We start from the raw sequence: 25890 nt of genomic DNA on the forward strand, positions 1-25890 counted from the left end.
GAACTCCAATATCTTTTTCGCTTACTCACATAATCTAATAAAAAGAAAGTAGACATTAAACCGCCAGAACCCTTTGATGGCCGCCGTAATAAGCGAGTCATTGACCAATGGCTGTTCAAAATGGACACGTATTTCAATAATCTTGAATTGCCAGATGACAAGAAAGTGGCCTTAGCTGCTAGTCTCCTTAAAGATAGCGCCTTCCTATGGTGGCAAAATCGGGTAACCTTAGGCAAACACACATCGACATGGGCAAAATTCAAGCGAGCGTAGTGTAAGGCTTTCGTGCCAGCTAGTGCCGATTTCCATGCACGCTCTGCTTTGCGTCACCTATGCCAGACAGGCTCAGTGGCTGCATATGTATCTCAGTTCCAAAGGTTGAACTTGGAGGTAATGACATTCAGTCCCGAGGAAAAATTACACTATTTTGTTGACGGATTGGAGCCCACCTTACGTGATGATGTACATAAGGCTAATCCCTCTACACTTAAAGAAGCCATCAGTTATGTGGAAAGACTAGGAGACTATCGTAGAGAAAATTTTCAGTCTGGTAGAGCCGGTGATCGCCCATCTGGTCGCGGACCCCGTGCTCCTTTTCGCAACCAGCGAGAAATCTCTTATTCAGGTAGCAGACAACAAAATGGCCCTAATTCTATGCAGTCATAATCAACTGCTAGTTCTTCATCCAGGTCTAATGTTTGGAGTTCTAGAGCGCAGAACGGTAGACCTAATTTCCAAAATGATTGGTCTCTTTTCAATCGACGTCATCGAAGCCGTCAAACTTTTCGGCCAAATTCATATTCAGACAGACGTTCGTATGGCAATCAAGCTTCAACTTTTGCCGCTCCTCCTCAACAGTCTACTTCACAACAGTCCAAAGATGGATAGTGTACAATTTGTGGTGGACCACATAGATGGTACCAATGTGATAAGAGACCTCAACCGTCCAATTTGCGACGCAATGCTAATGCAGAGACACCTTTAATGTTACCTTCCACTTCTGAGCAATCTACACCAGAGCAAAATAAAGGCAAGCGTGTGGTTAGTACAATTCGTGTTTCTAAGGTGGCTACATTTCTTATGAAAAATGCCAATAATGCTAAGCCCGTTCCGAACACCTTGTCTAACCAGGTTTTAAGTCTTCTTGGCTTCATACATGGCAAATCGATTAACATTTTGGTCGACAGCGGCGGTTGTTCTAATAACTTTGTGAGCACAGTCACAAAGTGATGACGTGGCGGACAACAGAAACCCTAATTTCTGCCAGAAACCCTAAAATTCCTGCAAACCCTAATTTCTGCCAGAAACCCTAATTTCCGGAAATCGTGGAGGCGGTTATTTAAAAAAAATAAAAAATATATATTTTTTTGGAAAATGATGAGCGACGCAAATTTCGCTTTTTCTCTACTTAAATGAGAAAGAGAGAGAGAATGCTTTTGCTTTCATGTTTTGACTCTCTGTGAGAGAGAGAGAGCAATTGCTTTTGATTTGAAGCTTTTGGGGCTCTGCTTTTGGGCATCCCTTGTAACCTCCTCGTAGACCAGTGGATCATCCTATTGATTTAATTCCTGTCAGTGCTCCGCCTACACGAGCTCCATATCGAGTCTCATATTCCGAATCTCATGAAATTCAGCAACAACTCGTTGATTTGCTTGATAAAGGTCATATTCGTCCAAGTAAAAGTCCTTTTGGTGCTCCAGTTTTGTTAGTAAAGAAAAAAGATGGTTCTATGCGCTTGTGCATAGATTACCGCGCGTTAAATAAGCTGACAATTAAAAATAAATTTCCTCTTTCAAGGATTGATGAACTTTTTGATCCTTTTGGGTGCTAAAATATTTTCGAAGATTGATTTGAAGTCTGGATATCATCAAATCAGAATTAAAGCAGGTGATGAGTATAAAACTGCATTTAGAACAAAATATGGGCATTATGAATTTTTGGTAATTCCTTTTGGACTAATCAATGCTCCTGCATCGTTTATGACATTGATGAATGAGATTTTTGATCCATATCTGGATAAATTTGTTATAATTTATTTGGAGGACATTCTCGTTTTTAGCAAGAATATTGCAGAGCATAAAGAACATCTTCGTTTGGTGTTTTTAATATTGTGGACTAATGTGCTTTATATCAACAAGAAAAAGAGCGAATTTTTCAAGGATCGGATCGACTATCTTGGCCATGTTATATCAGCTGATGGAATAGTAGTTGACCCTCAGAAAATCAAAGTTATTGTTGAGTGGCCTCTTCCAACAACAATATCTGATGTTCGCTCATTCTTGGGTTTGGCAAATTTCTACCATACTAAGGTTTACAAGTTTTCGGACATTGCTGCTCCTCTTTCAGAGTTGACGAAGTTTGAAAAGCTTACATGGTCCACAGAAGCAGAAAAGTCTTTTAATGATCTTAAACAGGCTTTGACTACTACTCCAGTCATGGCCATTGCAGATCCTCTCAAACCATTTTTAGTAATGACAGATGCTTCAGATCGTGCTTCTGGTGGAGTATTAATGCAAAATGACAGAGTTATTGCCTTTGATAGTAAAAAGTTTACTGCTATACAGATACATTACCCAGTCTATGACAAAGAGTTCCTCGCCATTATCCATGCCTATCGTACATGGAAACATTACCTTTTGGGAGCCAACTCTATTGTCAAAACGGATCATCAATCATTGCAGTATATTTTTACACAACCAGTTATGAATCCTCGTCAAGGTCGATGGGTGGAATTCTTGGCAAATTTCCACATGACTATTGAATATGTTCCATGACTTCAGAATTCGGTAGCAGATGCACTCAGTCGAATGCCACAAGCTACAAACATGGCAATATCTACAGTTACTTTTGATATTCCTGATTGTTTCAAGAATGAATATTTGACAGATCGAGATTTTGCTGAAGTATTTCGAGTACATCGCACAAATACTCCCACACAAGCAGAAATGAATCTGGTTGCAGCATATACATTAGAAGATAATCTGTTATATTATGAAGACCGAATTTGCGTACCACACAATTTACGCATGAGGAAGATGATTATTCAAGAACATCATGAAGTTCCTTATACAGCTCATCCTGAAATCAATAAAACGTATAAATTATTGGCAGTTGTATTTTATTGGCCTCAAATGAAGCAAGACGTAGTGAACTTTGTTAAAGCTTGTCACTCCTGCCAAACTATGAAGGCCTCAAGACAGTTACCACAAGGATTATTACAACCTTTACCAATTCCAAATGAACGCTGGGAAAGCATCAGTGTGGATTTCATTACAACGTTGCCTAAATCATCAAAAGGCAATACTTAGATATTGGTGATTATGGATCGATTTTCAAAGATGGCACATTTCATACCTTGCAGAACTATTGCTTCAGCACCAGATATTGCTTCGTTATTTGTGCAACATATATTTCGAATCCATGGACTGCCAAAATCAATAATTTCAGATCGAGATCCCAAGTTCACAGGACATTTTTGGACTTCCTTATTCAAGTCATTGGGAACGAATCTTTTATTCAGTTCAGCTTATCATCCACAGACTGATGGACAAACTGAACGAGTGAATCAAATATTGGAGGAAATGTTGCGACATTACGTACAAACCGCCTAAATTCTTAGGAAGAATATTTGCCTTTGGTGGAGTTTGCTTACAATAATTCTTTTCATTCAGCGATTGGAATGACTCCTTTCCAAGCAGCATTTGGACATACACCATTGATTGCCGCAAACTTTGTGATTCAACATAAAGTTGCTTTAGCGGATCATTGGGAAGTGAAATGCAAGATATCCTTCTTCAGATCAAGGACAGATTGACACATGTTCGACAGACTTATCAAAATCAAGCAAATAAACACCGTCGCCATACAGAATTTCAAGAAGGAGATTTGGTGTTACTATATGTTGCCTCGCATCGATACAAAACAGTAAAGTCTGTTTTTCCCAAGTTACGGCCTAAGTATTATGGTCCTTTCAAGATTTTGAAGAAGTATTCTACAGTTAGTTACAGAATCGAACTTCCAATAGCATGGGGAAAGATTCATCCAACATTTCACATTTCTTGGTTAAAGAAATATATCCCAGGAGATTCAATTATTCCAGATGTCTCATCCTATGTTCCAGAAATTGAGGAAGAACACTTGATTTTAGTCCTAGAACTTATTCTTGATGTTCGACAAAAGGAAGATAGTTTCTAGTCAAGTGGATGGACCTTGTAGAGTCAGACTCTACTTGGCAAACGGATGAAGAAATGCAACAATATCCTAACCTTTTACAAGAATTTTTTGATAAATGCATGACAATTATTTAATAACAGGGTTTTATTTTAAATGGGAGGGAATGTCACGATTGTGACGTATTCTTTACCTTCTTTACGTGATTCTCTTACAGATACAAAGATGTACCAGATCAGAGACCCCTATTCTCGAAAGGATACGTCTCTTCGACCAAGAGTTGCACATGTTCGGCGAATAGCCATGCCTCTTCAGCGAATGGCTGCACCTTTACGCCGAAGGGTCACAACTCTACAGCAGAGGGACACGACTATTGGCCTATGGTCATGTCTATTGGCCTATGGTCATGTCTTTTGATCGTGTCTTTTCAGATTCTATATAAGAAATCCTCTTGTAACAGATTCAATCAATCAAACACACATTCCTCTCTTGTGTCTTTGTCTCTAGTCTAGTTCAGTTTTGAATAAACACACTTAGTAGTAGTGTTCTTCACAAGCCACCTTTTGTGCTCATGTGTCAAAACGTTGTCTATATGTACAAGCCTATATAGAGGCACATTCTGCTGAATATCTGTAAGCTTTATCATTTGTAAATATAGTCTATATTGTATTGTCCAATAGTTTCTCTCTCAAGCTCTACACTAACCTCTCCAAGCATGCTTATGCCATGAATGACATACTAACCTATCTACCTTAACCCTACACTGGTCCCAAAGACTGGCATCCCTTTCGATATTTCTTTAATATTGCTCACTACAAAGTACAACTCCCTAGGATCCTCTGCTCTCAGACTCTGTGTCCAGATGCTCTGTAGTTTTTATAAACAGTAATAAACAGTACAAGGGTTGCCTAAAAGCAGAGTCCCAAAAGCAATCAGTTCAAAAGCATCTGCTCTCAAAAGCTAGCGCTAGGATCTCCCAAAAGCAGCCAACGTAATTTACGAAATCCGTACAGCCTGCCACGTGGCACCAGCAGCGCAAAATGCGGAAATTCTGTACTTTCTTGCCACGTCATCATTTGTATGAAGTGCCATGTCAGCATGTCAGCGCATTTTATAGAAAACCTCCTCCGAGTTCAAGCTTTTGGATTTTTAGGATTAGACCCCCTGGGCTGGTGCTTAGAAGTTCGTTAAGTTGGTCGGCTCGTCTCTCTTGTCCACCTGGCCATTTCTCTTCCAGTTGGGTATGCCACATCATCACTTTGTGACAACAACACTTTAGCACTTCAAAACACCTTGAATAACTATAAAAGAGGGGGAAAAGAGAGAGAAAATCCATGCGAGATAGGAGCGGCGGAATTCCACCCCCAAACGGCAATGGCCCCAAAGACTAGCGTCCCATTCGGTATTTCTTTATTATTGCTTCAACAAGGTACAACTCTCTGTGGCTCATCTGCTTCTTCACGTGGTAAAGACCTTGGGGCTTTCCGTATAGCGTTGCGATGTGGCCAGATTTTTGTAAATCGCAGGTCATCCGGACAGCTGCCACGCCATCCTCTGGGCTACACAATTTTCTGTGCGCGCGCCCGCTTTATTTGAATCTTTAGGGCCCAACGACTGGGGTACTGTAAGTTATTGGGGTTTAGGTCTTTTAAAGCTAACCTAATAAATTTTTGGGCCACTCGGCTGAGATGTGTAAGTTGGTAAACCTTCTGTTTTCTTCCTTTTTTGCTAGGGTATAGGCCCCTCAGCCGGGATCTACAAAACTCAATCAAGTTAGTTCAATACACGAAGGTCACTCAGATGTTCTTAGTGCCACATAGGTGATTACATATGGAAGTATAATAAATGAAAAAGGAGAGGAAATCTAATCATGGCAAAGAGGATTTGGCTCTGTCAAAGAGACTAGCATGGACCACCTTTCTAGGGAGAGAGAGTTTATGACTGATGAAACGAACACAGTGATCGGATGCATCTATGACCTCGACGCACAAACCCTAATCCTAAAACACGTCAAAGCAGTAGGGGAAAACCCACGACTCCACATTAGAATGGGTTCACTTATTATTAAATGGACTAAGGGGTTGTTCATATGCCTAAATGCTGTAGTGACTTTATGAGAATATTGTGCAGGTGAGGGTATGCAACTATTGACCTACTTAATCATGCATGTCCTTCTAGAGGCTCACAAAGTGCCAGGCTAGATCCCTAAGCTATACTAACTACGATTGATGCTGACCCGTAGTAGTAGCTTGTCCACGTGGCTCAAGTGCAATGTGCACGTGATAGGGCGTCACACTCGCATAGGATTGTGGTTGCGGCAAACCAGACCAGTGCCTTAGGTGTCATGTGATGGGGCATCTGGCAGAGAGAGCATTATTGGAGGACGGGCTACTTTGCCTTCTCATGAGGGGTGGTGTGCTTTCTTTGCACCTTCTAGTCGACCAATTGTCTGTTGGGGTATAAAGCCCAATGTGGTCAAGGTAAGTGGACGGGTTGCCAGGTATGTACACATATTCTTTTGTAAAAACCTAATAAGAACTCACTATGCTCTACACATTACAGTAGAGTGAGTTCACCATATCGTCGTGCTCTTCTTCTCGCACTCTCGCGCGCGTCGCACTTCCGCTCGTACTCCTTCAACTGGTATCAGAGCTCAGATCGAGGCTCGGGGCAGCATTTGCAGGTAGCCAGAGTCACCTGCTCAGATTGGAGTGAGATTCGACAGGCGAAGACACGGCCCCAATTCTTGCGGGGAAGGCCGAAGAGCTCGGTGTACTCAGAATTTCATTCTGAGGTCATCTCGGCCACCGTTCGGCTTCGACAAAGATCTGCGCAAGCCATTTTCGACTACGTAGTCTCGACGGGTGCAGATCCGACTCTGCAATTTTGGGGTTTCGGCCTACGACTGCAATTGCTGAGGATATCTGCACTTCCAAAGTGCTGATTTGTGGCTATCTACACAACGAAGGACGGCTTACAGTTCTTGGAGGCATGTCACATACGACACGGGCACACCTACACACAGACTGTAGGCGACATCCACCAGTTCATCGGGTAGCTTGTGTTTGCTGCTTGATATTCAAGATTTCATCCTGACATTGCAGGTACTTCCACATGGGATGTATTGTCAGAAATGATGTATGTCTGTTGAGGGTTTGTTGGCTGTGAGTTACGCAGGAAACAACCGCCGCAGCGGTTATAGCATACAGTGGGAAATTTGTGGATGTATGACTTTGTGAGAAGTCTATGTACTGTCAGATTTACTGCAGCCTTTGTTGAGGGTCGAGTGAGGTTTTATTGAGCTGGGGGATTCTCGAATGTTGAGATCCTTTCGGTGATACAGGTCTTGGAGCGATCCCTCGAGCACCCTTAGATAGGCAGCTAGGATGTATTGAATGTGAGTTAGATAGTTGGGATTGCATCTTTGCTTTATTGCCGTTGAGGCATTGTTGCAGTCTACGCTTACAGGACAGTGACAGGACAGTGAGAGACATTACAGGTGCATGACAGGTTTACCCACAACTTACAGAGTTAGAGAGAGTGGTTTTTTGAGCTGTTTTTGGTCTGTTTTTGGTCTGTTTTTTAGTACATCAGAGCCATTTTACAAAGGAGACTCTACCGAAATTTCTGCAGAATCAAAAGCTTTATTGGTTCATTTGACAGGTTGATATTGGTTCAGAGGTCAGTTTACAGGAGAAACTCTGTCGAATTTTTCCCAGGAAAGTAAACTACAGTGAAGCGTTACTATGGCTGGATCACAGGACACTGCTCTTTACAATATCAAGAAGCTGGATGGAACCAATTTCCCATTGTGGAAGAAGCAGATTTGGCATGTGTTGGTACAAAAGAAGCAGATAAAACCTATAAAGCTCAAGGGGATAAAACCACAAGATATGGACGAAGATGAATGGAGTGAAATGGATGAATTGACACTTTCTACCATTATGCTGACTTTGGCAGAAAGCGTTTACTTCAATGTAGCAGACGAGATGTCGGCTTATCAAGCATGGACAAAGCTGAGTGATCTTTATGAGAAGCAGAGTGCAGCTTCACAGGTATATTGGCTTAAGAAGCTTGTTGACTTGAAAATGAAAGAAGGGACACCTATGTCCAATCATCTGAATGAATTCAACACCATCACCATCTACAGTCAGTTGTCAGCTCAAGGTGTCAAGTTTGATGAACCTGTTAGAGCTATGTTCCTGTTGATCACATTGTCGGAAAGTTTGGACACTTTTCGCACAGCTTTGAGTAATTCTGCACCTCCAGATGGTTTGACCATAGCAGGTGTAGAAGGCAGTCTGCTTATTGAAGAAACCAACAGAAAGACAATGGACAAAGGCAAAGGAACAGCCTTAGTTGTCAAGGGAAGGACCAAAGAAAAGTACAAAGGTGGAAAGAGGAATTAGTCTCGTAGCAAGTCCCGCAGTGCTAAAGGCAAGAGTGACATAGAATGCTATCATTGTGGCAAGAAGGGTCACATGAAAAGAGACTGCAGAGAATGGAAAGCAGAAAAAGGCAAAGAGAAAGCTGAAGACCATGGTGAGAAGAACAAGTCCTCAGTGAAGATTCAAGAAATAAATGTGACAAACACTGTTGCAGAGGATGACAGTCTAGTGTCAGGAGACATCTACTTCTTGAAGAATACGATGGACTCAGCTCTTCTTACAGCATCTGATGGAAATGCACAGAGTGACTGGATTATAGACTCAGGGGCATCACTTCATGTGTCTCCAAACAAGGAGTGGTTTACGTCTTATGTGACCACTAAAGATCATGTTCGGCTAGGCAATGGGCAGACATGTGAGATCTTAGGTGTTGGAGATGTTCAATTGAAGTTTTAGAATGGCTCTTCTTTCATGCTGAAGAATGTGAGACATGTTCCCGCAATTACAAAGAGCTTGATCAACACAGGTTTACTTGATGATGCTGGCTACGTCACCACTTTTGGACAGAATATGTGGAAGATATCCAAGGGTTCTATGACAGTAGCACATGGAGTAAAGTCTGGAGGACTTTACATGATTTATGTATCAAATGTCTCTAAAAATGTAATCAATGTAACCGAGCAGCCGAACGTTTCTTTGTGGCATAGCCGGTTAGGACATATGTCCAAGAAGGGAATGGAAATCTTGTCTCGTTCTGGTTATTTGCCTGGCTTGTCATTTAATGATTTTGAATTGTGTGAACATTGTCTGTATGGTAAGCAAACACAGCAGCCACATAAGCATAGAAGCAGTAGAAGAGATACACAGTTGGTACTTGTTCATAGTGATTTGTGTGGACCTATGCCTAACCTATCTCTAGGGGGAGCTTCTTACTTTATGACATTTATAGATGATTACTCGAGGAAAGTTTACTTTCTCAAGCACAAGGATGAAGCGTTTAGTGTTTTCAAAACGTTTGTGACACTTCTGGAGAATTAGAGTGGCAAGAAGCTTAAATGCTTACGCACTGACAATGGTGGAGAGTATGTTTCAAAGGCCTTTCAGGACTTTTGTGAGTCAAAAGGTATAAAACGTGAACTTACTGCTCCTTACAATCCTCCTCATAATGGTGTTGCTAAGAGGATGAATAGGACCATACAAGAGAAGGTCAGAAGTATGTTGTCTAATGCACAACTGCCAAATGGGTTTTGGGTTGAAGCTGTATCAATAGCTGTTCATCTTATAAATAGATCTCCTAGCAAGGTTTTGCAGAAGGATTCAATGGCCGAGATGATATGGTCAGGCAAAATGCCCTCATACAAGCATCTCAGAGTCTTTGGCTGTGAGGCATATACTCATGTTCCAAAGGAATTTAGGAACAAACTTGAGCCAAAAGAGTAGAAAGTGCATCTTTCTAGGCTATGGTAATTCATGCGAGATGGGGTACAGACTTTGGGATCCCGAATCCAGAAAGGTTATCCGCAGCAATGATGTTCACTTTAATGAAGCCAAATATCATTCTAAACCAGAGAGGGTTGAGGAGATTAGAAGAGTTGTCTTCCAAGAAGATGGACCTGTACGTGCAAGACAAAATGTCAGGGCTCAAGAGGAGCAAGGACAGGATAGAGTGGAACCACGCGACCTCCTGATAGGTTTGTTCCATCCATGAACTATGTCATGTTGACTGATTGCAATGAGCCTTCATGTTACAAGGAAGCAGTGCAAATGAAGGACTCCGGGAATTAGCAATTGGCCATGCAGTCAGAGATGACAGCTCTGCATAAAAACCAGACATGGAAGCTAGTTAAATTACCACATGGCAAAAAGGCTCTACCTTGTAAATGGGTTTACAGGTATAAGATCATCGCTCATGATAGTCAGCCAAAGTACAAAGCAAGGCTTGTTGCCAAGGGCTTTAAGCAAGAACAAGGCATTGACTTTGATGAAGTCTTCTCTCCGGTGGTCAAGATGACTACATTGAGATGCTTTTTTGCATTGGTTGCCATATTAGATTTGGTGTTGCATCAAATGGATGTCAAGACAGCGTTCTTGCATGGTGATTTAGATGTGGAAATTTACATGCAGCAGCTCGAAGGGTTTGTTGAGAAAGGCAAGGAAGATTTGGTGTGCCAGTTGTTAAAGAGTCTTTATGGCTTAAAACAATCACCGAGGGCATGGTACCATAAGTTCCACAAGTTATGCTTTCTCAAGGCTACAAACGTAGTGAGTTCGATCACTGTCTATATACAAAGAAGGCTAAGGATGGCAGTTGGCTGATCCTTATTTTGTATGTGGATGACATGTTGATTGCTGGCAAGCACTTGGAAGAAATTTCAGCTTTGAAGTCAAAGATGGCAAAATCGTTTGACATAAAAGACATGGGTGAGGCAAGTCATATACTTGGTATGCGCATTGAGAGAGACAGATCAAAGAAGTTGATTTGGTTAATTTAAACAGAGTATATTAATATGGAGAAGGGAAAGGCATTGAGTGTTCCATTGCCACCATATGTGAAACTAAGCAAACAAGATTGTCTTGTGTTTGAAGAAGAACAAGCTGAAATGGATAAGATTCCATATGCGTTTGCAGTGGGTAGTTTGATGTATGCATGATTGCTACTCGCCCAGACATTGCATTTGCAGTGGGAGTAGTAAGTCGATACATGTCAAACCCAGGCAAGAAACATTGGGAGGCAGTGAAAGGAATATTGAGATACCTGAAAGCTACAAAGAGTATGCGCATATGCTATGGGAGTCGGGAGCTAAGTGTAAAGGGTTTTACAGACTCAGATTATGCAGGTGACTTAGACAACCGAAGGTCTACGTCAGGGTATGTCTTTACATTGGCTGGTGGAGCAGTATCATGGCGTTCTAGATTACAAGATTGTGTTACTCAGTCTACTACAGAGGCTGAATATGTTGCAGCATCAGAGGCATGCAAAGAATCAATTTGGCTTAATCGACTAGTAACAGATTTGGGAATCAAAGAAGAGATGCGTGTGTTATATTGTGATAGTCAAAGTGCTATACAATTGGCTCGCAATCCAGTTTATCACTCAAAGACAAAGCATGTGGATGTGAAGTATCATTTCATCAGGGAAATGCTCGAGGATAAGCAACTTCAGCTTGTCAAAGTTCACACCACAGAAAATCCTGCTGATCTACTTACAAAAGGACTTCCCCCAGAGAGCTTTGCGCATTTTCGCAAGCAGTTGGGTGTAGGGTAGTACATCACTTCTCTACATCTCTTGTATATTAGCTTGTATAGTAGCTTCTCTCACACTTAAGTACCACATTGGACTTTAAGTGGGAGGTTGTTGGGGTATAAAGCACAATGTGGTCGCCCAGGTAAGTGGGCGGGCCACCAGGTATGTACACATTCTTTTGTAAAAACCTAATAAGAACTCACTATGCTCTACACATTGCAATAGAGCGAGTTCACCATATCGTCGTGCTCTTCTTCTCGCACTCTCTCTCGCGTCGCACTTCCGCTCATACTCCTTCATTGTCTCTTGTCATGGGACACTTGTTTTTGATGTTGCTTAGACGGATCATCATGGCTGTCACCGGTGGCTAGTCTTTTAGGTTGTGGTACCACTTGATCACCGTCTGGACATTCACTGGCAGCCTTTTTGGGTAGTGGGTGCCCTAGAGAGGCGCTCTTCTGTTGACCTGGTTTTCCCCTCCTACGAGGCAGCATCCTGGAGATTATTGATTTGGCTAGCTCTATGAGAGGGAGCCACAGATTGAGGAGCATTACTCTTGGAGATGTACATTGTACTAATATATCCAAGGGAGATACCACTGCTTGGATCATGCAGTTTTAGGACCAAAGATGTTTTTGGGCTTCTTCCTCTTGGAACTCGAAAAATGTCAGACAGCCATTCTACAAGAAAGGAGACAGCCAGGCCGATGAGGCATAGCACGATTACTGATTTCTTCATGGCCACATGCTCGAGTACCAGTACAGCTTCTAACATCATGTGAGCTTCATCAACATCAGCAAAAATACAGCATCGAGAGGCTTTGTCTTCTAGAGGTGTCATGCTCGATATGAAGTGATGCTTAGCTAGACAAGACGCTCAGGCCCACCTGAGAGGAGACCCAGACATCAACATCATAGACAGATCAGATCTATTATAGGGTGTCACAATAGAAGGATGCCAAGGCATCTCAATCATGTAGAGACGCAGCTTCCCATGATAGAGAGATTCTGAATTAGATCGTTTCAATATCTTCCAGATTTTGAATTTTAAATGTTTATTTTATATAGTGGGTTATACTAGCCTTTTAGCTCTAGGCTGGTTTTTCTTTCCTTTGATGAGGTATAGCATTTTTAGTGTCAAAGGCCACATCGGTCTATTTGAGACAGTAAGACGATCTTTCCTTGTCGTTCTCTCTCTCTCTCTTCTGTACATTTGGGTCAATAGCCTTAGGACTCACAGACCGGGGCTTCAATTTTATTGATTCCACTTTCACATCTCCCTTGATTGGTGACCAAGAGCATGATCATAACGGGTTACAAGCACAACCTCAAGCATTGAAGGTGTCATTTTTCTTGGTTTGCTCGCTCGCATTATTTTCCAGACATCTTTGGCTGCAAAACAATGTGCTCTTAACTTTTGTCCAACTACTTGCTTGTATTTGTAACTTTGGCAGTGTATTGTAAGTTGTAATAAGTTCACGTAAGGTATGATTATAAAAGCTAAAGTGAGATGATTTCTGATATTACAGGTGCTTAAAAATGGATCGCTGGTTGATCCGCACAATCATGAAGATATTGCTGATGCCTTACTCAAGCTTCTTGCAGATAAGCAATATTGGACAGAATGCCAGCGAAATGGTTTAAAAAATATTTATTTGTACTCGTGGCCTGAGCATTGCAAGATGTATCTTTCCCGAATTGCCTTGTGTAGGATGAGACATCCTAAATGGCGAAACGAAGAGTTTTCAGATGTTGATTCGGACTCTCAAGAAGATTCCTTGCGAGATGTCAATGACCTAAAAATATCATTTGACGGGGATAGAGCTTCTCTTGATGGTTCCATTGATATTGGTGAGCTGCTTGCTTCAGAGGGAAACAAAGTGGAGGAGAAATCATCGGCGGACTCTTCCGAGAACTTGAGGCCAATACCTTACAAGAAAGTCTTGCTAAACAGCAACTCTATTCGAACTCCCGCGGTAAGGAGGAGGAAGCGCTTAATTACAATAGCTGTTGATAGTTATGATGCAGCAGAGTTTGTCTCTGTTGTAAAGCATATATTCGAAGCGACACGATCAAAATTGACTTTTCGGGGTGCTGGATATATTTTGTCATCTTCATTGAAGCTCCATGAAATCCTGAAGATGTTGGATTCTGGTGGGATTTCTACATACGAGTTCGATGCATTCGTATGTAGCAGTGGCAGTGAATTGTTTTATCCAAGTGTGTCGACTGGAGATGATACGGGCAATTCAAATGAATTGCAGTTCTGCGTAGACTCAGATTATGAAGCCCACATTGCCTATCGTTGGCATAGGGACATCTTGAGGCGGAGTATTGCAAAATGGTCGGCAGCTACAAATCAACAGCTGTGTGAGGCACTAGATGAGGAGGACAAAGGATGCACTCACCACTGTCTTGCCTACACAGCAAAAAATGCAAGCATGGTATGTTCCTCGACTTTGATGTGGTGTGTGTGTGTGTGTGTGAGAGAGAGAGAGAGAGAGAGAGAGAGGGGGGGGGGGGGGGGGGGGGGGGAGAACAGTTTCAAGATTAAACATATGTTGTTTAATTTGCTTGGTGCATTAATACTTAAAAAGATGTCACGGTTTTCTGTTTCAGTGTTTTAAAATTGATGAGTTCCGGAAGCGATTAAGAAACCAATGTTGTTTAATTTGGTTGGTGCATTAATACTTCAAAAGTAAGTGAGAAGATGTCATGGTTTTCTGCTTTCAGTGTTTGAAAGTGGATGAGTTCCGGAAGCGACTAAGAAACCAAGGACTGCGTTGCCATGTTATCTATTGTCAGAATTCAAGTCGGCTGCACATAATTCCTCTATTGGCTTCTCGAGCACAAGCCCTGAGGTGAGTCAGTTAACACCTTAATGGCCATATATGTTCTTCATGTTAGTTACTTACGTGCATCTTTGCCGCCTCTTTTGTAGCTTGAAAGGGTCTTGTATGGATTCTTATATGTTCTGCATTGCTTCTGGCTTAGTGTGACTTTTCAAGGCCATGTGGTTCTAATAATTCTGTCATGTCGGCTTCATATCATCAATCGAGTATTATGTTAATTGTCTGCCATTTTATTATCCAAGTTGGGACATTATTCCAATGTTGATTTGAACTGATTTTCAGGTACTTGTTTGTAAGATGGGGTTTGGACATCTCCAACGTGCTTGTATTTGTTGGGGAAAGAGGCGACACAGATTATGAGGGATTACTTTCTGGTACCCATAGAACCATGGTTTTGAAGGGAAGTGTCAAGCTTGGTTCAGAGAATCTACTTAGAAGCACTGGTAGTTACCAAAGAGAGGATGTGGTACCTATAGATAGTCCCAGAATTGTATATACAAAGAACTCATACGGTCCAGATGAGATAAGTAGCGCATTGGCAGAATTGATCTAGTTGCCAGCTGAGGGAAAATCAAGTAATCGCATTTTTGGTCTGTAAATTATATAAGGTCTAGATAAATGCATTCTTTATAACGTCTCCACTATGAGTGTGGACTATAACAGACATTTTCAAAAGAAAGGATTCCCTTGAGAGCTAAAACAAAAAGGTTGTGTCAAATAATAGAAAAAGGTAAAATGCTGACTCAAGTACATGAACTTGAATTGGTACCCAATTTGCTGAAAATATGTTCATCAAGTCAACAGTACTTGGAAAACAAAAATTCCCAAAATGAAAGTCACAACTTATATGAGAGAAACGCCGATGTAAAATTAACTATATTTAAAGGATTTTGTAGTAAAGCTTCTAAATTTTGTAGGCTTTCTCAACTTCGATCAATTTCAAATCGTAGATGTATATATCAACTTTTGAAGGTATGCATAATACTAGAACTGATTTGTCTTATGAGATGTTTTACACATGCAAAACTCTATCCTCTTGTTGTCAAAATACTGTAGAATATCCTTCTTAAACCATAAGAAAAAGTATTTTTCCCTCCGTAAAAACCCAAGCTAGTTAAACTGCTTAAATCAGCCACAAAATTAACAAGATTTTTGATGTAATCGGATTAGCTGCTATTTAGGAGTCTGGTTTTTGTACATTTTGCTCTGTGAACTCCAATTGCTCCAAAGACTTCGTATCAACTTCAAAACCCAACGCTTCTGACATGTCGCTCACAATCTGAGGAGCTTCCAGCAACTTACAAGCTTTCAACCACTGAAGACTTGCAAACACTTTTCTCATCATGAATAACTGCAAGGCCTCTGGATTGAATACGACTCCTAACCTCTTGCTAATCTGTCAACAGAAAAGAGCTTTTTAGTCAGAAGGCCAATACTTCGCTTAAGAAAGTTCTAATACATGAGTGCCAATACCAACTCATGCAAATTTATTTTCAAAAGTGGCCATTAACAAGCTTCCCACTAAAGTAACTGTGATCTTTAATATTCTGAAAACTGACCTGGTGCGGCACCAGCATGGAAGCGTACCGAGCAAGCTCCCCTGCTTGCCAATCCAACACAATTGGTAGCCAAGGATACGCGACATCAAGCCGCACAAACCATAGCCTTACGTCAGACATCTCTGAAAGCTCGCGAATATCATATGGATCCTCTGGCACATAGTCTATGATGAAACCCACGGTTCTCTCAAGCAGATGTTGAATGTCTTGTGATGGGCCTGATCCATCATCACCTGCAAGCCAATGGCAGACCTGCAATGAGAATGAAAGAGAGCCTCAATACCTACCAATCAAGAACAATGCCTTCAAATGCATCCCAAGCTTTCCCCTCAAGTGGGATATATAAAGACAAACCCACCTAATTGATAGCCTCTGAGAACTTCATGAGCTGGGGACAAGTCCAAACGCTTAATATTGTCATTGTTGATCACAATGTTGATTCGGCCTTCTCGTGGAGGAGGTAGCGCAGTTAGTTCGGGAAGATCTGTTGACAAAGCCACAACTGTCATCAATACTTAACCCGCAGCAAACCTAAAAGATGGTTTGTCAAAATAGTGAAGTTAACCTAGAAAAACCTGCAGCAGAACTTGGAGCCAACTTTCTATGGAATCCCAAAAACAATGAAACTGAGGAGCAGTCTGTTTCCCTTAAGACCTTGAAGTATAGTTGAGGAGGAAGCCACGAACTAAATTGCCTAGAAAACCTCTCCAAAAAGAAGCTAGAAATTAAATACAATTTAGCATCTTGTCTCTCAATAAGATCTAGCCCTTCTCATACAATAACTTTTGATATTTTGCTTTAGCGATGATACCCCTGTCAGTAAACTTGTCCCTTCAATAGATGATCTAGCAAGCCGGATCCATGAAGAAAACTACAATGGAAATCGAACCGTGGCTGGACGACATTTTGTGGGACAGGGTGTTTGTGCCGCTTGTGACAAACCCAAGAGCCACAAGCGTACCATGTACCCTGCAGGCAATCGACTTCGGGATTGCCTTTAACTTCATCAATTGAACAAATGGTACCAAATGTATGATGCTATAGTGGAACAATGGAAACGTTTGAGAAAGAAAGAAAGAAAGCTGGCCATAAACGTGTGCAGAACTAAAGAGATGTATCTGACCACAAAGTCCTCTCTGTTAAGGGGTGTGTTTTAGCGAAAAATAGCCGAAATTTCCAACCCTAATGTACAATAAAAGAACAATGTGTGAAGTCAATAAGAAAGATGGGATCCCGTGATAGTCTTAAGAGGAGCTCTTGCACAGGTTGCTGCAGCATAGCTTTTCACTCCCTCCCACGATAACTGCCAAGGTGTTCTCTCCTCACACTTGTGTGGACACATAAAGATAACCTTCCACTCTAAGGGATGACCTCTCTTAGATCTCTCTTCAACTGAGTCGTCTACTACATGGTGACACCATTGAAGATTGGTGAAGTTCACCAGGTATTGGGGGGACTCCATATTGATGCTCATTTTAATGAGATTACTTCTCGTCAGTGCACTTTCATAGCCAATAGTTGATCATGAATAACTTAGCCTTCGTAAGAAATGATTGCATGGAACTTCCTCGTGGAACTGGATGGCAAATAACTGTCCAAGAAGGGTGACTACTCGCATCGTAGAATCTCGATCAAACTTTCCTACGAGCTTGAACCACATATCGTTGGCAGTCTTCAAAGTATGAATGGCTAGAGAAAGGTCCTTTGTAAGAGATTCCACAATGGCCGACCTTGCCTTCGCATTAACCGCATCCCAATCGACACACGATTTGAGATATTCGTCATCTTGAAGGCAGGAGTGCCTATTGCTGGGATCCCTCATGGGACGGGGTTCTGAACCATTGGCAATATCCCATAAGCTTTCCTTTAGAACCAGAGTCGCATGATCAAATTCCAATGAGTGTAGTTATTGCCATTCAATTTGTTGCTGGCGCTCGATCAAGGGGGTGCCAAGTCGAAGTTGCAAGATCTGGTAATCCCAAAAACCTTCTCGCACTCCAAAGGTGGCCGCACGAACCAAGCCTCAAAAATTCTATAAATTGTCCCTCTTACGCTCAAGTTGCTTGCCTTTTTGTCTCCCAAGCCACTCCAAGAATCTTCCTCCTCGGTTACTTTCTTTCAAGCCACCCCACTAGTCCCTCTTTGAGGCGAGGCTCCAAGATGCCCTATCCACCTCAACCCACAACGTTTTAAAACACTGGGTTAGGGGGGCCCGGTGGTGGGCGTTGTCATTGCAAGGGGAGAACACCTTAGTGGCTGACAATGTTTCAATATGCACATAAAAGGGATGGTCGCTGTCGTCATTGCCTAGGCACTGTTTCAAGACGCTTGTAGGAAGAAGAATAGCGGCGGCGCCGGTTGAGAGCGTTTCAAAACGCAACGGTTGGGGAGCTCTCTTCACGGGTGGTGCTCCTACTCCGCCAAGACTCTGATACCATGTCAATGTCGATGATGCGGAAGCTTAGAGGCCAAGGAGAGTGAGCACGAGAGAGAGAGAGAGAGAGAGAGAGAGAGAGAGAGAGAGAGAGAGAGAGTCTCTTGAACCAATCAACCTTGGCAATGAATAACTGACTGTGTATAAAATGGAGGCAAGGGGTTGCTTATATAGCAACCTCAATAAATTGCCCCACCCAAACTTTGACAAATAAGTAACATAAATACCTAAAAGCCAAAATAAATAATGGGTTCACATTGGGCAGTTCACTTGAGATTCCAAAACTCTGAACACGGGGAGGGGAGGGACACCATCCATCCTACACATATGACAATCGACAAGCCATACAAGCACAGAGAACGAGCATACGAAATAGGCATCAAGCTCACACTGTCACGTGCACATCTAACACTATGTGCATGTGGACAAGCTAACTCCTACTTCTAGGGTTTAGGACAGCCTAGGAACTTAGGAAGTGTTCAGGCACCCTTGTGAGCTTGTATGCAAGACATGCATGTCCACACACTTTAGCATAGTTGCATACCCTCGGATTGCACATGAGCATTGCTAGTGTTTCATAGGTGTGGGCATTGGGGAATGTTTCCATAGTCTAGCAATACCAAGCCTAAATAGGTATGTGAAACACGTCTTTATTAAACTTACTATAAGTGACCTTTGGCCAGCATTTTACCAAGTTGTGGGTGTCATCTGGGCCTTGAACTCCTAGACAATCACGTGCGCATTGCCCTTGGGCCGCGTGGACAAGCTTCTGCTAGAGTCTAGCGCCAATCTTACCTTAGGACCTACCCTAGCACCCTTGGGAGCCTCTAGCAGGACGTGCATGTCCAAGCCGGTCATAGTTACATACTCTTTTGCATAGGACAACATTTCACCATATAGGTGTTTTGCCGTGGTGTTTTGCCGCGTGAACCACCTCTTAGCCTGCCATTTATTAATAAGTGATTTTCAGCATTTATTAAGCATGGTTGTGGGGCTGATTTGGAGCCTCCTCGACCCAGCCTTGTGGAATGAAAGAGAGCGGTAGCGATGTGTAGAGAGAGAGGGGGGGAGGGAAGGGGGGAGAATGACACCATGGGGTCCCAACAACCCTCTCAAGGGCCCCCGACACCGTTGCTGATGTGGTATTTACTTTTGATTGCGTAAATGGAATGTACACACATGCAATACCTCAAGTGCAGACACTACTGACTCAAATGATGACTGTTGCCGCGGTAACTCCTCAAGACGAGGCACCTTTGGGGCTGATTTGATGCACCTTTGGGTCCTTCTCCATGTGGGTTGGCACCAAGAGGGTAGATCTGGGGCTGATTTGCACTCATGATGTGAGAGGAATGACGGGCTGAAAACGCAGATCTCGACGATGTCGATGATGAACAGTAATGGAGCACTCCATGCCAGCGAGGGAATGGCCGAGGGGAGGCTTGATGGGCTGCCTAGTACTGGACCGCAACGAGGATGGCTAACGATCACACATCCGGGCCGATCTGGTGAGGAAAGTGCTGAAATCTGAAAGCGGCGGCTGTTGATCTGAAAACGTTGGTGCTGATCTGAGAATGTTGGTGCTGATCTGAAAACGCTAGTGTTGATCCAGCAATTCCAAGCAACTGATCTGAGAATGTTGGTGCTGATCTGAAAACGCTAGTGTTGATCCAGCAATTCCAAGCAACTGGAAACGCTAGGTTGCTCTTTTGCTAGCGCTAGGTGATCTGTAACTTGTTCAGATGCTTGGCTGCCCACTTCTCTTTATAGAGCTCAATTTTGACGAACTCCCTTAAGCTTAGGTAGGGCAAACTGTCCACTAGACCCAACAAAATAAATCATAAATCGAGTGAAACTTTCGTCTATCTACCCACCCGGGATTCCGCTCAACGTGGGGGATGGCTCGTTGGATTCCTCTATCCTTAAACTACATGCATGTCATGCCAGATGTTCACTGTAGTGTAATAACATCGGTCAAAGCGCGTGTACAAAACATTTATGCAAGAGGGTTCCAAAATTAGAAAACCTAATCTAAGACTCATCCGGACATGCATACCCTGCGAGGCTCACAAAATTGCTGGTACTAATCCTCTTAGGATTCTAGACACTCCTATCTAGGAAGCACAGGAAAACTGGCTCTGGATGTCGATGAAGCATGTCCACATGGCACACAGAGCCATGTGCACTGACACCCGATAAGGGCATGCAAGTAGGGTGAAATAGCCTCATCAATCTCTCTCATACGGGCAACAACCCCTCCGCGAATCCCATAGGTAGCTCCAATCACCTATGCCTCAACCAAGGAAGCATTTGACCAATAGTGTAAATTCTACTCCCTCATCAACCCATCTAGCCCACTGAATGTGTGTCCTCTCACCTAGCTGACGACCTTCTGAATCTATCACATAACCTTCATTGCACATCTCTCTCATGAACTAAAAGAAACCTTGAGTACGCACTGAGTGTTGAGTTGTCACCATAAATCACTTCCACTGCACATTATACACACTATGTCAGCCATAGAGCCAATTGGGCACATCGCTAAGCTTGGGAGCTGTCGGTGTGTGGGCCACACCTCTACCACAAGCGCTGGCATCCAATAAACCGGCCTACATAATCGTAGGGTGTGGATAGAGCTCCAAGGGACTTGAATCGATTTGTGATGGATGCAGACAAATGACCCTAGACCAGTACAACCCGTTAACAACTAGTGGCCAATGATGCAAGTGTCCATCTTTACAACCCTACACGTAAAACTTCTCCCCTTACAATAATAAATTGTTGCCCTTTACAAAATAAGGTCAATAAAATGACATTGAAACAATAGCACAACCTTCACGTAACATGGACTTGGGACCATAGTTACCCGGAATGCGGAACGGGAACGGCGACGGGCCGGAACGAGGGAACGGGAGCAAGCCTTGAACAAGAACGGTGCGGAACGGGAGGAATAAAAAACACCCAAATAATGCAATTTTTAGCGTTATGTGTTTGAATACAAGTAGTGTTAAGAGTTCTTTGACTCTAATACTCACAAAAAACACGATTTGAAGACCATTCAACCTTATTATGACTTGATCGCGTCTTGACTCCTCGAGAGAAAGGGAAAGAGAGCTTGAGGGCAATGGAGTTATGGACTCATGGAGAAAGAGCTTGAGAGCTTGAGCCTTGAGGGTAGATCGTAGAGCAATGGAGAAAGAGAGCTTGAGAGACTAGAGCTTTGGTCGAGCTTGAGAGCATGAGACTTGAGGGAAGGAAAGAGGTGAGGAGGGGTGCATTTTATAAGCTTTGCTTCCCTCCAAGGCTCCCATGTTCAAACTTTGAACTTCAAAAAAATTGCCATTTCAACCCATTCCAATGACCAAGAAATATTAGTTCAAACATATGAAGCTGAATCATTGCCATGCTCACAATGCATGGACCATCTGTTGTGCCAACAAAGTTACTCCATAGAGATTGTGTAAAAGAAAGCACAATCTCTTCGCTTCGCGAGCACGAGAGGAGCAGCATGTGGTTCTAGCTTGGAAAGCTACTATACCATCACATGTAGAACCGTCACGTCTATTGGTACATAAAGCTGTGGGGTTCAGAAACAAGCAAGCTCATAACCCCGGGGAGATAGAGCACGAAGCAACAGGATGTAGCGGCAAGAAGATGTAACTCCAATGTCGATGCCTGTTAAACCCACCAATGCGATGCACAGAAGCACGGTGTGATACCATGGCACTTCAGAGTAGATGAGTGTGTAAAAGTTTGGGAAGAATCTCTCTCTCTCTCTCTCTCTCTCTCTCTCTCTCTCTCTCTCTCTCTCTGTGCATTCACACAAGCGCCTCTCCCGCCCCCTTCCATATCTAGTATGTACATATACATGGGGACATAGAATACATGATAGCATAAACATAGCAAAAGAGATATTCCACCAATAGGCAGACACTGAATGTAGACTCGCATTTTCTTGGTTACAGCATTCTTTGAACGCACTGCAGACCATCGTTGAGACAGTACCTGCTTCATTTTCAACTGAAGGTAGCTCTTCAATTTTCCTGCGAGAATCGTAGATGTTTGCTTGCACGGCTCTCCTGGGCGAGGGCAATATGCGCATCATTTGGAGGTCGACAGGAGGGCTGATTGACGAGGGAGGACCGACCATGGCGTGAGATGAACGAGGGACGCACCAGGCGCCAGGAAAGAGAGGCCACGCTGAAGCGCCCGCCATTGAGCCTGGACCACTCGTAGAGGCCTGACAGGGCCAACACGGGGAGAGAGAGAGAGAGAGAGAGAGAGAGGATAACATTCCTAGCACCACAGGTCCCAACCATGGGATCGAGGGCTCTTGTGCATCAAAGGGAGTTCGCAGATCTCGGTAGTGGGTGGGTAAAAACTAAACTCATCAGGGTCCACAAAAATCAAATTCGAGATCTTGAATTTAGTTTTTATGTCAAAATCTCGAGTTTATCTTCAAATTGATGTGAAATCATATCTATTTCAACGAGACGCACGCGAGCATGTTGATCAAGGTGTGTGCTCCTTAAAATGATGGTGAGGGCTCAAAACTCGACCGAGGAAGCGAGGATATCTCGAGATTAGATTCCTCACAGTTTCACGTGGTTGACCTCCCAAGATTAGTTTTGTGAAATCTAAACTCGGGATCCCGAGTTTAGATTTAATCGATCAATGATCCAGATTTGTGGCCATCCTGCCTTTCAATTGGGACCATTGATCCCATGGTTTGGGACCCCGTGGCACTTAAAGGGGAGGCAACCCTAGTAAGGGCGGGTTCGGACGACGCGTCAACATAGAAGATGAAAGGAGCGTGCGTTCGGATTGCCAATCTCCTATTGGTGCAAAAGGAAAACCCTCTAGCAACATCTCCCCCTTTGGGAATACAGACCTTCCGCTTTACTTTTCAACGTGATACGGCGGGCAGAGTCTTGAACTCAATCGCATGGTGCATGATGTTGGATGTGCTCCCACTAGGCTATGGGGACTTTGTGCTCTTCCACCTCTTGTGAACACATAAAGTGGCGGCAGCAAAAAAAGCAAGCTTCTACCGTCGGGCTCGTCTGAACCCGGCCTAAGGAACTCATACACCAAAGATAAAGAGCGTGTGTATGTGCGCACGTGCGCCTTAGCACATGAGTGTGTGTGTGTGTGTGTGTGTGTGTGTGTGCATGCCTTTGCACATGAGTGATGGTGCTGTTGCACGACTAAAGAACACGGGTCTTAAATGACCCCCCAGTGATGAGATCCACGGAGAAGAAGTCCACGCACAAAAGCAGAGACGCGCAGCGGCGTTCGATTTGGGAAAGGTAAACTCAAACATGTAGAGAGTAAACTCAGACAAGCATAAGTAAATGTAAACACACACACACACACACACACACACACACACACACACACACACACTTTTCAACGAAATGCACATGTGTGCCCGGTTAGGGCATTGGGTTGCCACAGTACCCGTCGTCCTTTGTGACCTTGGTCTTGGGCTCAAGTGGTGCAGCCAAACGACCCTGGCAGCAGTGACGAACATCCTCTTGTATCATCATGCACAAGAAAGTGCGTTGTTCTATAGAACAAGTGAAAGGGTCACGAAGGCTTTCAAAAACAATAAGAAAGTGATAAAATTGTTTAAACTAGTATCAGTGTTTGAGAAAGGATTGCATCAGCTTAGCCTTGAGCCGATTGAAAATCGAGACTAGCTAGCTGCAAACCATGGTAAACGAAAGAAAAACGGATGAAATATGTAAGAAAGTCGTCCAAACATTTTGCAAATCTTTTTTCTTTGTGAGGAAGAACTCGATCAGCAGCCGCTTAATAAAAGAGAGTTTCTTGATATTTTTTATTTTTTATTTTAGCAAAAGTCACAATTGTGAGTGAATTATATTTATCAACCCAAATAATTACAAGGTCTTGTCATGCTCGTGTTGAGCCATGACGTCATCCAGGGACCATAATTACATCAGCTATCAGGGCAGTTATCCCACCCAACTCGCCCCCTTATCCTTGATACATAGGGTCCCTTATCATGTTCTTCTGAGATCTTTTGATTACCGATAGCCAAGAATTTCCCCCGTCCTAGGCATGCCCTCTGGTGTCAACAAGGCACAAGTAGTCCTAGACCAATCCTCCGAGTGTTTCTTGTGTCTGAGCGTCCATATTAGCACTTTGCTTTCTTGTATAATTTCTACGAAGCTTGCCACCTCAAGACCTCCTTTAAACACACGGCGCTTTCTTGTGTGCCATACATTATGTAAGAAGACGTACCTGACGATTTGAGTGCTGGTGAGGATGGCAGGACCACCTGAATTCTTCCCTCCAAGGAAAATATCAATATTGTAAAAATCAATTTTCCATGTTCTTTGGACCCTCTTACATATTTTCCCTGGGAGGCCTTTGATAGTTGGGCAATCCATGAAGAGGTGAGCTAGATCTTCACTAGCCAACCTACATCCCAAGCATGGACCTGACCCAATCCCTCTTTCCTGAATCTTCATCCCCGTCGGTAGAGCACCCCAAATTACCTTCCACAAAAATACCTTCATGTGCTACGAAACCTTTGGCTTCCATATGTTCTCCATTACTTGCTCCCACCTTTCCTCCGGCCATTGTTTTTTCCATATCTTGTTAAGGGGACTAAACCAATTCTTCTTAAGCATCATTGTCTGGTAGAAGTCTTCACATGGCTTTACATTTTTTGAATGTTAAGACTAATTGGAATCAAGCTATAAAATGCAAGAAATGTAAAGTCATGTGAAGTTGTGAAATGTAAGGTGAAATAAAAAGAACTAATTAATATGTGTGTGTGTGTGTAGAATTTATTAGAATTATGCAAGGTGAAGCTTCACTTTAACATTCTAAAACAATAGAATGCAAAAAAAGCATATGTGTGTGTGTGTGTGTGTGTAATTTACTAAAATTATGTAAGGTGAAACTTCACTTTAGCATTCTAAAACAATAGAATGCAAAAAAAGTAAGGATAGGATGTGAAATAAAAGGTAAGTCTCCATCATGCATTCTAAAACAATAGAATGCAAAAAAAGTAAGGATAGGATGTGAAATAAAAGGTAAGTCTCCATCATGCACTGAAAACTATGAAAGTGCCCCTAACCAAGCCCAACACTAAGGGTTTCTTTTAGAAAGCCAAAAAGAATGAAGAGTTGTTTGTTCAATGTTATGTCATATCAAAATACATAAGGCCCTCATCCATTGAAGTACAACACAAGTAACCTAATCAAACCCCT

General features: G+C 42.8%; 2 protein-coding genes across 2 annotated transcripts in view; one reads left to right on the forward strand and one right to left on the reverse strand.

Annotated features, from left to right (window-relative positions):
- The window catches only part of LOC147448822 (putative sucrose-phosphate synthase 1), a 70087-nt gene extending 54795 nt beyond the window's left edge, over positions 1-15292 (forward strand). The window contains exons 11-13 of the mRNA XM_086521282.1: positions 13331-14245; positions 14535-14662; positions 14936-15292. Of these exons, the coding sequence (XP_086377408.1) occupies positions 13331-14245; positions 14535-14662; positions 14936-15206 (1314 nt within the window). The 3' untranslated portion in view covers positions 15207-15292. The remainder of the gene's footprint in view (positions 1-13330; positions 14246-14534; positions 14663-14935) is intronic.
- Positions 15293-15739: 447 nt separating this feature from the next.
- Positions 15740-22984, reverse strand: LOC147448823 (protein CHLORORESPIRATORY REDUCTION 6, chloroplastic-like). The gene is made up of 4 exons (XM_086521284.1): positions 22652-22984; positions 16571-16696; positions 16213-16445; positions 15740-16049 (listed from the first exon to the last, which is right to left on the reverse strand). Exons 1-4 carry the CDS (start codon positions 22938-22940, stop codon positions 15831-15833), a joined length of 867 nt encoding a protein of 288 aa, XP_086377410.1. The 5' UTR covers positions 22941-22984; the 3' UTR covers positions 15740-15830.
- Positions 22985-25890: the final 2906 nt, after the last annotated feature.

Source organism: Adiantum capillus-veneris, chromosome 10 (assembly GCF_014529385.1).
Source record: "Adiantum capillus-veneris isolate H3 chromosome 10, ASM1452938v2, whole genome shotgun sequence".
Taxonomy (NCBI): domain Eukaryota; kingdom Viridiplantae; phylum Streptophyta; class Polypodiopsida; order Polypodiales; family Pteridaceae; genus Adiantum; species Adiantum capillus-veneris.